Source organism: Anolis carolinensis, chromosome 1 (genome assembly GCF_035594765.1).
Source record: "Anolis carolinensis isolate JA03-04 chromosome 1, rAnoCar3.1.pri, whole genome shotgun sequence".
Classification (NCBI taxonomy): Eukaryota; Metazoa; Chordata; class Lepidosauria; order Squamata; family Dactyloidae; genus Anolis; species Anolis carolinensis.
In genome coordinates this window covers 136,588,758-136,601,743 of record NC_085841.1, presented here as the reverse complement: position 1 = coordinate 136,601,743, position 12,986 = coordinate 136,588,758, and the positions used below count along the sequence as shown (strand labels likewise).

At 34.5% G+C, this 12,986-nt stretch overlaps 1 protein-coding gene across 3 annotated transcripts in view; it reads left to right on the top strand.

Annotated features, from left to right (window-relative positions):
• csmd1 (CUB and Sushi multiple domains 1) overlaps positions 1-12,986 on the top strand; it is a 1,478,446-nt gene that overhangs the window by 1,448,862 nt on the left and 16,598 nt on the right. For all 3 annotated transcript variants that reach the window (XM_062969106.1, XM_062969107.1, XM_062969108.1), the window contains 2 exons: positions 6,266-6,427; positions 10,267-10,379. In XM_062969106.1, coding sequence (XP_062825176.1) covers positions 6,266-6,427; positions 10,267-10,379 — 275 coding nt within the window. The remainder of the gene's footprint in view (positions 1-6,265; positions 6,428-10,266; positions 10,380-12,986) is intronic.

Here is a 12,986-nt window from a genome sequence, read left to right as displayed (position 1 = left end):
TTCTAACCTTGAATTGAATCATTTCATTACCAAGGTTAAAACAAAATAATATCAAAAATAAAACACTAGTAAATAAAACTGGTATCTGAAATTTGTCATAAAACAGCACACTTAAAGCAACATAGACTTTAACACAGTGCCCTTTTTTGTAGCATTATCAAAGGGTGTTGCTCATAAAGGTAGTAACTGAGTGCCTTCGAGGTGCACCATTGGATACTTAGGGGGTGACAAGATTTAGTGCTCTTCTATAGACTAAACACAAAATATGCTGACAACATATTAGTTTTCTTTGTAGGTGGAATGCTCAGATTGGTAGGCAGACATATCAACACAGAGAAATACATGGTTTCCCATTCACAGTATAAAGTAGTATTCATGTGTGACTTTTATAATGCTCGTATGAACAAGATCTATATCAAAACAGTGTTCTTATTAGAAATAAGAAGCTAATGTTGCATTATATCAGGCAGTGTACTATAATAGAGAGCCTTATAATGAAAACAGAATTTAATTACATGGTTTTGGTAAAGAAAAAACTCTGCTTTGTTTTCATTTGACAAATGGCTTAACTTTCAAGAGGCAAGTTTACAGGTTCAGCATCAGCCCTTCCATTATGTTGAATGAGGAAGCTAGCAACTTCAAGATGAATCCCTTCAATTGTGCAAAATTCATCATAAATCTGATTAAATTATCTTGATCTGTCCCTACTAATCAGTCCTATTGCTTTCAAATGCAGTATGGACTACTTCCCTATTAACATTGTTGAAATAAATTTCAACTGTGCTACCACATTATGTGTGGGATGGGAACCCATCTTGTCACTATAACAGCTTGCCCAGTTTTTGAAGCTAAACTGGGTCAGCCTTACTTAGTACTTGGATTGGATACACAAGATAATACAAAGGATTGCCAGGTAGGGCTAAGGAAAATCCTTCCTGCAACCTGCTACCAGTCACAATTCACAACATAGGTTTATATCAGGCCTGCACAACTTACATCTCAGAGCAGGATGGGGGCTGCACAAGGATGAAGCAGCAAAACACAGCACCATTACTACCCCAGCACCATGCTCCTGACACACAGTGTGTCCTTTTATCTCCCTCATCCTCTTACCACTGCTGCTCCAGAAAGAGAGAGGAAAACCAGCTGAATGTCCTGGACTCTAGTTCTGTATCTAGTTTCTCTCTCTCTGGAGAGAAGAAATGGAGAGATGGGGGGATCCTTGTATACCAGGAACAGTAAGTGGCAGCATTGTCCATTGCTCCTGGCACATAGGGCATCTTCGTCCTGTCTCCCATCCCCTAGCCAACATGTTGGAAGGAAAAATAAGAAAGCCAACTGGAGGGTCTACACTTTGCATCTCAGCACAGAGAAAAAGAGAAAGAAGCCAAATACCAGATCTGGATTCCAATGATAGGGTCACTTTAGGGTTTCCCTAAGTCAGAAACAAATTGAAGTCACACAACAACAATTCTAATAAGAATTAATTACACCTTTACTTGGAAAGTAAGATGCTAAAAACCTATGTGCAGCCCCAAGAAGTTTAGTCTATTTAATTTTGATCCCTTACGACTCTTAAGTTGTGCAGGCCTTGTTTAGATGGACCATGCTATCAATCACTTTAAGGCAACTTTCTATGTTTCCATGTTCTTTGCTTGAGGCAGCAAGCAACCTCTGAACAGTTTTCGGAATAAAAATGTAACATTTGTCTATGTTCTCTTAAGATGATAACCAGAATTCTCTATAAGTTACATAGCTATGTAACTTTATTAGATGCATAGCTATGTGGTGTGCATAGCCAAAATCCACACCACCACCAAATTTGCAGTTACTGTGCACAATGTGATCTTTTCCCCTATCACTTAGAGATTAGTCTCTACTTCCTGATTGACTTCCTTCAGATTCCTATTGCTTGCATTATTTGTTGCTCAGGAAGCAGGGATTTGGGAACTTCCATGATTCTTATATATTCCCTAAAGTAGCAAATACATAGGAATTGTGAATATGAATCATTTATGAATTAAAAACTGTGGTTATGCATTTGTAAGCGCCTTGGTGAATTCTGGCCTATAAAGGGTCAGAATTCTTTTAGGGCCACACACATATGTAGGTGTCATTTTCCTATTAGGATGCCCTTTTTGAAGTACTGAAGAGCCTTTCTTCCTTTGCAGTGCCTCTCATCCCCAATTGTATCTGCATAGCCATTCTATGCTTTGTTGTGAGAAGACTGGTTCAGAGACAAGTCTGGCTGCATCTCCATAGCCAGACACAATGATAACATCAGCACTGAAATCTATAGGATTCCTCCAAGGGTTTCAGTTCTTCTACAATTATTGTGCATCAGGCTGTGAGAAATTACTCAGATTCTTCTTTGAACTTGTCTACTTGCCAGTAAGCATAGAATAATCATGCAGGGCAGCTTTAATGTTTTTGTAACATTTTGGAAGTATGGTATATAGCTAAAACTAGTGTAGGTCCACAGGAATCGACCAAACTAGCATCCCCATCCCTTTTCCCTTATCACTCACTGTTATTTGGACTGAACCCAATATTTTGGATTTGTTTGTCTGGTATGATTTACTTTGCCCTATTTATTTTTCATTTGATAAGATCTCAGGCTGCTTGCAGACAACAAAAAATGAAAAAAATAGTTTTACAAATAAGTTAAAACAGCTCAGAAGAATGTAAAATGGTAAAATATATGAAATGCTTTGAAAGAGCTTAAATTGATGCAGTTATACATAATATTCCACAAAGTAGGCATCCCAAGATCTGAAATCCCTTTCTGCTTTAAATTGCATTTCTGTTACGGAAATTTATAGTGGTGATCAAAAGGATGGAAGCTTGGATTTGCTTCTTAAATCAATGTGTGTTTTGAGCATAGTTTGGAAAATGTACTTCTCCGGCTAGAACTTGCAGAATTCCCCACCAACAGCCAGCATGGACAATGGTTACATCAGATGTGTGATTCTAAAAATGTAATCCAAAACATAAGTTCTTCAGCTGCTGGGGCTGATCCAATCATGATCATGAGAGGCAAATATATGTGAATCTACTCTTAATGGGGCCTCTCTCTCTCACTGTGCATACTTCTAGCTGAGACAAGAAATGCAACTAGGGTGGTAGAAGAGGGATGTTCTTCTTTTCTGCCATTCTGATACCTTGCAGTGTCATCTGAACTCTACATGAGAGTCCAATTGCACAGACAACTGTGTTTTGGCAAGGACTATCTACTCAGTGGAGGGGAAGATCTTGAGCCACTTCTGCCTGCTGGTATTTCAGTGCTCCTCTAGTTAAATGACAAATGTCCACTTCACAACATATTTATTTATTTATTTATTTATTGGACTTGTATACCGCTACTCCCAATTTGGCTCCGAGCGGTTTACAGAAATAGATTAAACAATACAATTGGCTTTAAATAACATAATAACAGAACATAACCCCAAGTTTTACACCCATCGATATGACATGTAAAAACCATGAATTCTGTGTCAAGAAATTCCCAATACGTTTTCAAGACAACACAGTGGATCATTTCTTTCCTATACAAAATACAGTCAGTGGGGTGGGAACTTTTTCTTCCTTTGTGTCACAGTCTTAAAGTCTATTCCCTGTCTTTGGTGTTTAATGTGCAACTTGTCTTTTTATTTTATAAAACAATGTACATTTAAAATGTGCTTCCTGCATCTCCCAGCTGCCCACAATTTTGTCTTCTGGGATCCTATATGAACTAATTTGAGAAACAGTGTTAACACTTGTTTTGAGATTAATCCACTGGTATCCTAGCTGTTCCAAAGGTTTTGCTTTCATTTCTGTCACACTGAAAAACTTTTGTTCTATGTACCAGTGAAGCATCTTCTTGTTACCCCACTTTGAATACATAGCTGATATGTTTGAGACCCATTGATTTAGTGGGATTCCAGGGAATGTAACATTGCAATATGTTATATTAACACCAACATTAGTAATTATATTCTTGAAAGTGTAAACAAGAGTATGTGATTCAAGGTACCTAAATAATAAGAGATTTATACTCTTTATGCGTATATATTTTTGTCATTAATGTATGCTCTAAGTTAGAAAATTCTGTTTAAGTTATATAGAAAAAGTGAAGGAAGCTAGATATTGTACGCCTGGCAACATAGGCTTGATATAAGTTTTTAGCAGCCAATTCCCCATTAGTTTCAGATTGCTATTATTATGCAAAAGATGCCCAGAAGCTTTATTTATCATATAACACATATTTTGGACTATCTCACATATCTTTTCAAACTTCCCTCAACTAGAGAGACAGTTTTACTGGTATAAACAGGTAAATCTGCCCTAATGTTACAAGGGCTATATTAACAAAAGTGGTAACATATATGTGTTTTACCAAGTATGTACTTTGTGGATCTTAACTTTCTAGCTTACAATTTTCAGAACCATTCCATTAAAAAAAAAAGATCAAATATGAGTTAGAATGTCTTAAATATTTTATGGGCGATCTTTCAACTACAAGCACATATACTTTTTGTGCTTGCCTGGTATGTCATACCATTAGCTTCTCAACATTGGTGTGAAGAAGAATTTTAAAATGCATCAACCAGCAATTTAGCCTTCAACCTCAGGTTCAGCTGTTTCCTTGGACTAACTCTGAAAAGTGGAAGGAAATAGCTCTTCTATAATAACATTTGCATTGCTAGTTATTTTCATAGGATTAACATGAATGTGTGCACACTAATATTCTGGAATTACAAGTGTAGCATTATGGGGAAGCTGCTAATCCTTAGGGTTTCCCCGCCCTTATATAAAATGTGTCAGAACCAAAGAGCAATGTATTTATGGAACCAGGAGCACTTAAAATATGATGAACTCTATTTCCTGCTTGCCTTGCATACAGCAGATTCTTGCAAAGCTGATGGACACGAATGGTATAAATGTATTCAAAACTATTCAAAACAGCTCCCATATCTCTGTTATACAGAGTTCTATGCCAGTATCCTATACTATTCTAACAGCATTATAATGGTTCCATAATGTGCTATATTGCACAACAATGCTCATTTTCTTGTTCAAAATTGTTCTATAATGTTTGATATGAAATGAATCCACTCAAAATAATGGTCTCTTATAACTTTAACTAGTCCCTTCTTTCCTTTTTATTGATTTCTGTTCTATGAACCTAGCAGTTTAGTTATACATTGCCCCTTCATTGGTCAGCTTCTTTTCTTAGCCAAGATCAAGGGCTTAATTTCTCTTTTTCTTTCATTTTTTTAAAAAAATGTAATGGTTCTAATTCGTTATAGGAAAGGAAAGAAAACAATAAATAAGTAAATAAATTTTGCCTCATTATCAAGGCAGTAACACTGACCAGGTTTAGCACAATTTATCTATAATATCCTAAATATGTCAAATAGGAAGTTATAAAGCATCTAGAAGCCTCCGGTTCCTGATCCTAGGGGTTTTTGGGATCTCCCACAGTGCCTGGTTTTTGTTCTAAATAATTAAAAATAAGTGTTTTGTTGCCTATATAAACTGTATTTCAAATTAATTGATGATTGTTGTATTGTTCCAAGGCATATTCTCAATGCCAATTACATATTCAGATATAAGGATTTTAAAACATGGAAATATATATTTTTTAAAATGGTTGAAAAACACATTTTCAAGTGTTGAGAAACCGTAATGCATAGAATCCTGGATTAATGAACATTTTCAGTTTGGGACTTATTGTGAGCGAAATTTTCATGTGGTTCTTTTGTGCACAAAACAGTATTCTTTGTGAAGGAATTGACATTTTATATGCAGAAAATGCTGTTTTGTGCACAAAACAACCATGTGCAAGATTTTCACAGATGAAACCTGAATTGTGAATAGCCTTTTAAAATTACATTGTTTCCAAAGACTGTCTTGCAGCAGGAAGAAAATTAATGAAATTACCAATTTCTATCACTTAGAAGAAACTTAACAAAGAATTACATCTCTATTGTAATTTTTTTCATTTTTTTCAAGAAACTGCTTAAAAGAGACATTGAAAACAATGTTCTCCAGTCTTCAGCTAATAAAGCCATAAAATGTCACAAGACATCAAGATTCACTAGAATTTCATATACTCTGTTATCGTTTATGTTATTAATAATTCAGTATAGCAAAGGTTACCATTTGTTATAGAACAATGTTTGGGCACTCTGATAACAGACTGAATAATGAATGTGAGAAGCAGAGATGCTTCTGCTTGGAGTGATGTAGTGATTCACCGGTTTGTTCATCTTTCCTGCAGTTCCTTCAGATGTATTTTTTATAAATTCATTGTGGAAGGGCTTTTACGAGCACCTAGGGAAAAGGCAGCCTGCAACTCTAACTGTTGACTGGTTCAATGCTACAAGCAGTAAGGTGAATGCTACATTCATCGAAGCATCCAACACACAACTTAAATTATCAGGTGAGAATGGCTGTAGGGTCACTGTAATCAGATACGGCCAACGTTTAATATGTGTTCAGAAGCAGTTTTCATGTATTAAAATGTAGCAAGTATAAAATTACAGCAGAAGAATATTCATATTGTTAGAAATCCAGAAAAAATCTTAGAGAACATGTTAATGGTCTAGTTCTTTGCAGCTCAGTATGACTTGACAATTGCCTAAACAATGTTTATATTCATTTATTATTTCCTAACATGCTTGTTGTGTTCTAGATCCATTCCTTAGCAGTGGAGCTTCCTTTTACCTATGGGCAATCAAGTTCTAGATTTGTGCTATTGCCAGCTTTTCAGGGTAGAGGTCATGATACTATTTTTTTAAATATAATTTTTATTAGTTTTCTTATATACAATATACAGTAGAGTCTCACTTATCCAAGCTAAACGAGCCGGCAGGATGTTGGATAAGCGAATATGTTGGATAATAAGGAGGGATCAAGGAAAAGTCTATTAAATATCAAATTATTTTATGATTTTACAAATTAAGCACCAAAACGTCATGTTATACAATAAATTTGACATAAAAAAATAGTTCAATACGCAGTAATGTTATGTTGTATTTACTGTATTTACGAATTTAGCACCAAAATATCATGATATATTGAAAACATTGACTACAAAAATGGCTTGGATTATCCAGAGGCTTGGATAAGTGAGGCTTGGATAAGTGAATCTCTACTGTAATTAAAAGAAAAAAAATAGAGTCAGAATTAGGAATAGTCAAGGGTATCTAATATGCAGGGGATCTAAGTGAGTTAAAAAAAAACTGCCAGAAAGAATACTAGGGATCTGGGGTAGGTCATTTAAAAGTAAGAAAGAGAAAAGAGGCAAGAGAAAAGAAAAGAAAAAAAGGAAGTACTTCCAATCTACTTCATTGTGGTATTGTCTAACTTACATATAATTCTTTAGTTTATTACACCCTCTCCCTTCTTATTTTCTTTCCTGGGGCCAATTTCTCTTGTATTCTTCAGTTTAGTTCTGTTATCAATTTTATATTTTATTTTTTCATATAGTCTCTTATAAATTCTAGTCTGTTGTTTTTCTGTTCTTCTGTGTGATTGTTCAGTATTTGGGTTAAACTGTCCATAGACATTATGTCCAATATTTTGGATGTCAATTTTTCTTTAGAATGAATTTCTTTTGTTCTCCTATCATGAGCATAATTTATTCCAGCCACCATCAACAAATAATTCAGTAATCTGTCTTGGTTTTTCCCCAATGCTATATCTATAATTCCCAGTAAATAATATTCTAGTTTTAACTGTAAGTTTATATCTAGCATCTTTTGTATTTCTCCTTGAATTTCCTTCCAATTTTTTGGGTTATTTTACATGTCCACCACATGTGGAAGAAGGTTCTTTCATGTTCCTCACATTTCCAGCATTTATTTTGAATACTTGGATAACATTTCACCAATTTCTGTGGGGTAATATACCATTGGGACATCATTTTGTACCAATTTTCTTTTAGATCATATGAATAGATAAATTTGAGTTTTTGATTCCATACCTTTTCCCAATTGTCTATTTTTATTGTATGTTCAACGTTAGCTGATCATTTGATCATACAGTCTTTTATAAATTCCTTTTCCGTTAACCATTCTAAACATGTATAAATTTCTTTTCTGTTGTCATTATCCTATCCCAAAAGGTATCTTTTTCTGAGAAATCTATTTTCTTAACTTGGTTAAAATATTCTAAACTTTGTCTGTAATGAAACCAGGATAGATTCTAATCTGTTTTATTTCTTGTGATTTTACGACATTACCATTCTATTTCTTCAATAAATCACTATAGATTAACCATTTGTCTTGGCCCATTTCTCTTTTTTGACCTGCTTCTGAAGGTGAGATCCATATCAGACTCTTCATGTATAATCTATTTTTGTACTTTTCCCAAATTATTATAAGAGCCGACGTAATGAAATGATTTCTGAAGTTCTTTTCCACTTTCTTTTTTCACACCATAAGTATGAACGTCATCTCTGTGTTAGGTTAAATCCTTCCAGTGTCTGAATTTTTGTGTTTTTCAGAGTCGACCATTTTTTTATTCAACTTAACCCAAATGCCTCATAATATAGCTGGAGTCTGGTGAACCCAAGCCACCTCTTTTTTATCTGTAAAGTTTATTATTGGCATTTTATCTTGTCAGATAGTGTTTCTTATATTTTTGCTCCATCATTTAAATATCTGCATGTTTCTTAAAATTAGTATCATCTGGAACAAGTATAAAATTTTTGGTAGGACATTCATTTCTACTAAAGCAATTATTCGCAATAGTGACAGATTCATATGTTTCTAATTGTTTAGGTCTTTTTAATTTCTTTCTGTTTCGCTCCATAGATAATCTTTAACAGATGTGAGTTTCTAGCTGTTAAATTCCTAGATATTTTATTTTATTCTCTATTTGAAGGCTGGTATTTTTGTTTAGCTCTTCTTGGTTCTTTTTTTGTCAGGAGTTTTGTTTTGGGTCTATTTAATTTCAAACCAGATAACTTCCCAAATTCTTCTATTTTAATTAGCCATTTCTTCATGTTTTCTCTTGGATTTTGTTCCCAGTAACTCTTTGTCTTCTCTTAAATTATTTAACAACACTTCAAGAGCCATTATAAATAATAATGGGGATAAAAGGACATCCCTGTCTTGTTCCTTTCTTAATTTTTAAGTTTTTAGCTTCTTGACCATTTATGATAATTTTTGCTTCTTTGGTTGTATATATTGATTTTATTGTATTTACAAATTGATAGCCCATATCCATTTCTTGTAATAGGATAAATCCCAATTGATATTATCAAATGCTTTTTCTGAGTCTATAAAGTGAAATGCTAATTCTTTTTTATTGTTTGCTTTGTAATATTCAGTTATATCTAATATATTCCTCAAGCTTTTTTTTATATGTCTCTGTGGTAGAAATGTGATTTGATATTTTTAATCAATTCATTTTTAAAAAATTAGTGTCAGCCAATATGCTGGTAAAAATCTTGTATTCAATATTTAGAAGAGAAATTGGTCGATAATTTTTCAATTTATTGGATCTAATTGATGAATCATTGTGATATTTGCCGCTTTTCATGTATCTGGTATTTTTCTATTATTTAGGGCTTCATTCATTATTTACAAAATATTTTTACAGTTTGGCAAAATGTAGTGTCATTTTACTTATCTTGAAAAAATATGGCAGTACTGTAGTCATAAATATTGAGGGGCTATGGTTTTTGGGGACTTATATTTAATAATATGATAATACTAATAATAAAAACTTTATTTATACCCCACCACCATCTCCCCACGGGGACTTGGGGCGGCTCATATGGGGCAAGGCCCAACCATCATAATATACAAAAACAACAGCATAAATACATTGCACAATATACAAAAAATAAAACGCAGTAAGACAATAAAACAGGAGTTAATAAAGCGGTAATAATATCAATCAACCACAAAGTACAAGTTATTTCAAGCAAAGCAACAAAATACACATGCTTTTTTTAATGACATGGTTTTAAGGTCTGATCTAGCTATCTGAATAATATTTTAAAACTCTGCATACCTTTTGCAAGTTAAGAAGCAAGCTCAAGTCTTTGTAGAACTGAAGAGCAGTAAGTGTTTTGAGGAAGCTGCCATGTTTATATATAATGCAGACTAATTCTAAAGGAAAGGAGGGAAGTGTCAAGGATAATGTCAGAGCATATATATATTGCAAATGAACTCTGAGCCTTTTATACCTTGCATAGAAATTACAAATATTTTATACAATCTGAAATTATACAATGCTTCTTTTTTTAAAAAAAAAAATCCTGTGTAGGTATCTACAAGAAAGAAGAAGCCCATTTGCTTTTGAAGATTTATCAAGTAAAAAATCCTAGAGATGGTTTTACAAGCAAGCTCCAAAATGACAAGTGGGCATTAGATGGTTATGTAAGTAAACTTACTACTCTGGAAAGGTTTATCTTGCTTAACTCTTGTCCATATTTCATTGCATATTTCTGCTATCTAACCTTATTTATAATAGTGGTACTGTGTATCATGTCATGGATAATGCTCATTTGTAGTCCTGACATGAGAATGTGTCTCTGGTTATGTTATTGGCTTGAATGCATAGAATACAGCACTCACATCACTAAGATAGAACATTGGCCAATTCATACATTACATTGTGATTGCAACAAACACACATTCTCAGCAGTCCTTCAAGTTAAAACCTGCTTCCTCAGATAAAGTAATGGTGGTCATGCAAAATGCAACAAAACCCAAAATTTACAAAGGAGTGGGGCCTTTATCACCCAACTAAAATGCAGAAAACACATCAGGCAGTAATTGGGCAATGATGTTAACAATCATGCAAGAAATGAAAAGAGGCCTGCATTTTGTATCAGATCTTGTTTCAGTTGTAGTTGCCCTACAGATAATGCAGGCAAAATTCACTCCCCATCTTGGCCATTTCAGGACCAGGGACTAAGGGAAGCAAAATACAAACAATGAAATTTCAGCTCCATTAACAACAGAAAAGTAACTTCTCTAATAAACCAGATTATCCCTGTTCTATGAAAAGCTAATTGTCCCATTCTTAGAGAACATAGAAAATCTCAAGAAAGACTTGAACTGTTATATCTGGAAAAATATTTGTGTGATACACACATAAAACTTGCAAAAATGTTCCTGCTCTACTCTCACAAGCATCCAGAAATTTCTTCTACCACAAATGCATCAAGTTTATTAATCCTTCCTTTTTTGTGGCCCTCAGTCCCTCTAGGTTTCCCATAGCCCCACCTCCCCCCCCCCCCCACACACACACATACACACACCTGTTCTGGAAATTTCCAGGAGTGGCCATTCACTTTTAAACATTTGTTAGACCTCCCTGTATAATTTAAAATGACATCTAAACCAACAAACCAACAAACGTTTTTTCAAAACAAGAAATGCACTTCCAGCAATGTTTTTTTGGATGTGGGATTTTCTTTCTTCTTTTTCTTTTTCTCCATTTTGGTTTTCTTTGTGGCCGCTCGATATTGTCAAAGACATTATCGTGGTCCCCAAAATGCATACAGTCTCCTGTCTCCCCAACTCAAAGATTCTTGAGTTAAGGTGATCAGGGTCCCCCTGGGGGAGAAGAGCGGCATATTAAATAAATAAATAAACAAACAAATGTTTCAGACATAGGTTAATGTTTCCTAAATTACAGCTCAGAGGGTTTTTAACTATTGACAGCTGGACTTCAACCCACATATTCTTCTCTACTGCCCACTCTACCAGGAACTAAGATCAAGCTTGCTATTGCAAACTATAGATTTTATGAAACACCAGAGCCAGACAAAGTAATAATGCTTTTAAATTTCCAAGATTTTAACTGCTGCCTCAGAGTGGCAAGGTTTCTAAATGAAGTTTGCAAATTGAATGTATGACAAACATGAAGTTTTCTATTGTATAATATATTCTGCATTTTACAGTGTCTTGTTATATATGCTAATAAAAGATTTATTGGATTAGAAACGATTGATAAGTTATCTTAAAGGGGCAGAGTGACTATTTCTTGCATGAATACTTAGGACAAATTCTGCACTGACTGATACTTCGGGGCATGTCATACATCAGATCAGCCCTGGGTATCGACCATACAGGGAATCCCACAAGTCACCCTTCCTTTTGCCCTCCCCCCTCCATGTTACAGCAATCTCCTAAGTGGTCAGTGTAGATGGGACTTGATTGATACTAAAACAGAATGTAACATATATTATTTCTCTATTTCTTCTGATATCATTTGAAGGCAGATTTTTGCTCAAAAAAGAGACCATTGTTTATCCTGTACACTAGCTTAAAAATAATTAATCTGACTATTGAAAAAAAAGGTTAAATTGTTTAACTACCATTTAGTAGAACCGACCTTAACAGTGTATCATTTACTCTTTCTCATTTGGAAGCATTGACTAGCATTCTTGCCTTGATGTTCACATGTATAACTCAAGTCTGAAGTTTTTGGTTATTGTGAAAGGAAGAATTTGTCCCTCACGCAATGAGCAAAACCCACACAGGACTCACCTTTTTCCTGTGCTTCTCATTGCACTGCCATTAGCAGATGGTGAAAAGCAGGCGATGTCAGAGAAGTGTTCTAGCTTTGGAGGGGCTGGAGAATGACATCATCACTATGTGTCCACACTTCACTAGTCCCTAAATGTCATGGGGGAAGTGACCACAACAGGAAGTGAGGGCCAGACATATTGTAGATCCACCTCCATGGAAATTTCACATGTTTCCCAGAGCAGGATCTTGACAATTGTGTTAGAATGTAGAAACAGTAGCCATTGTGCTTTTTTTCCCTAGTCATAGTAAAAATATCCGATTCAGCACTTGCCAAAGCAGTAATGCAGAGAAGAGAAGAGTGGGAGACAAAACAAGGAAACCAGAGTTCAAAGCTTTCAGATATTAAAGTTGGTATATTGTTTACATTTTAATTTTTTTTTAATTTTTTCATCAGTCTTGAAATGCAGATAATGCTGATATTACAATAACAGTTGAATTTTAAAA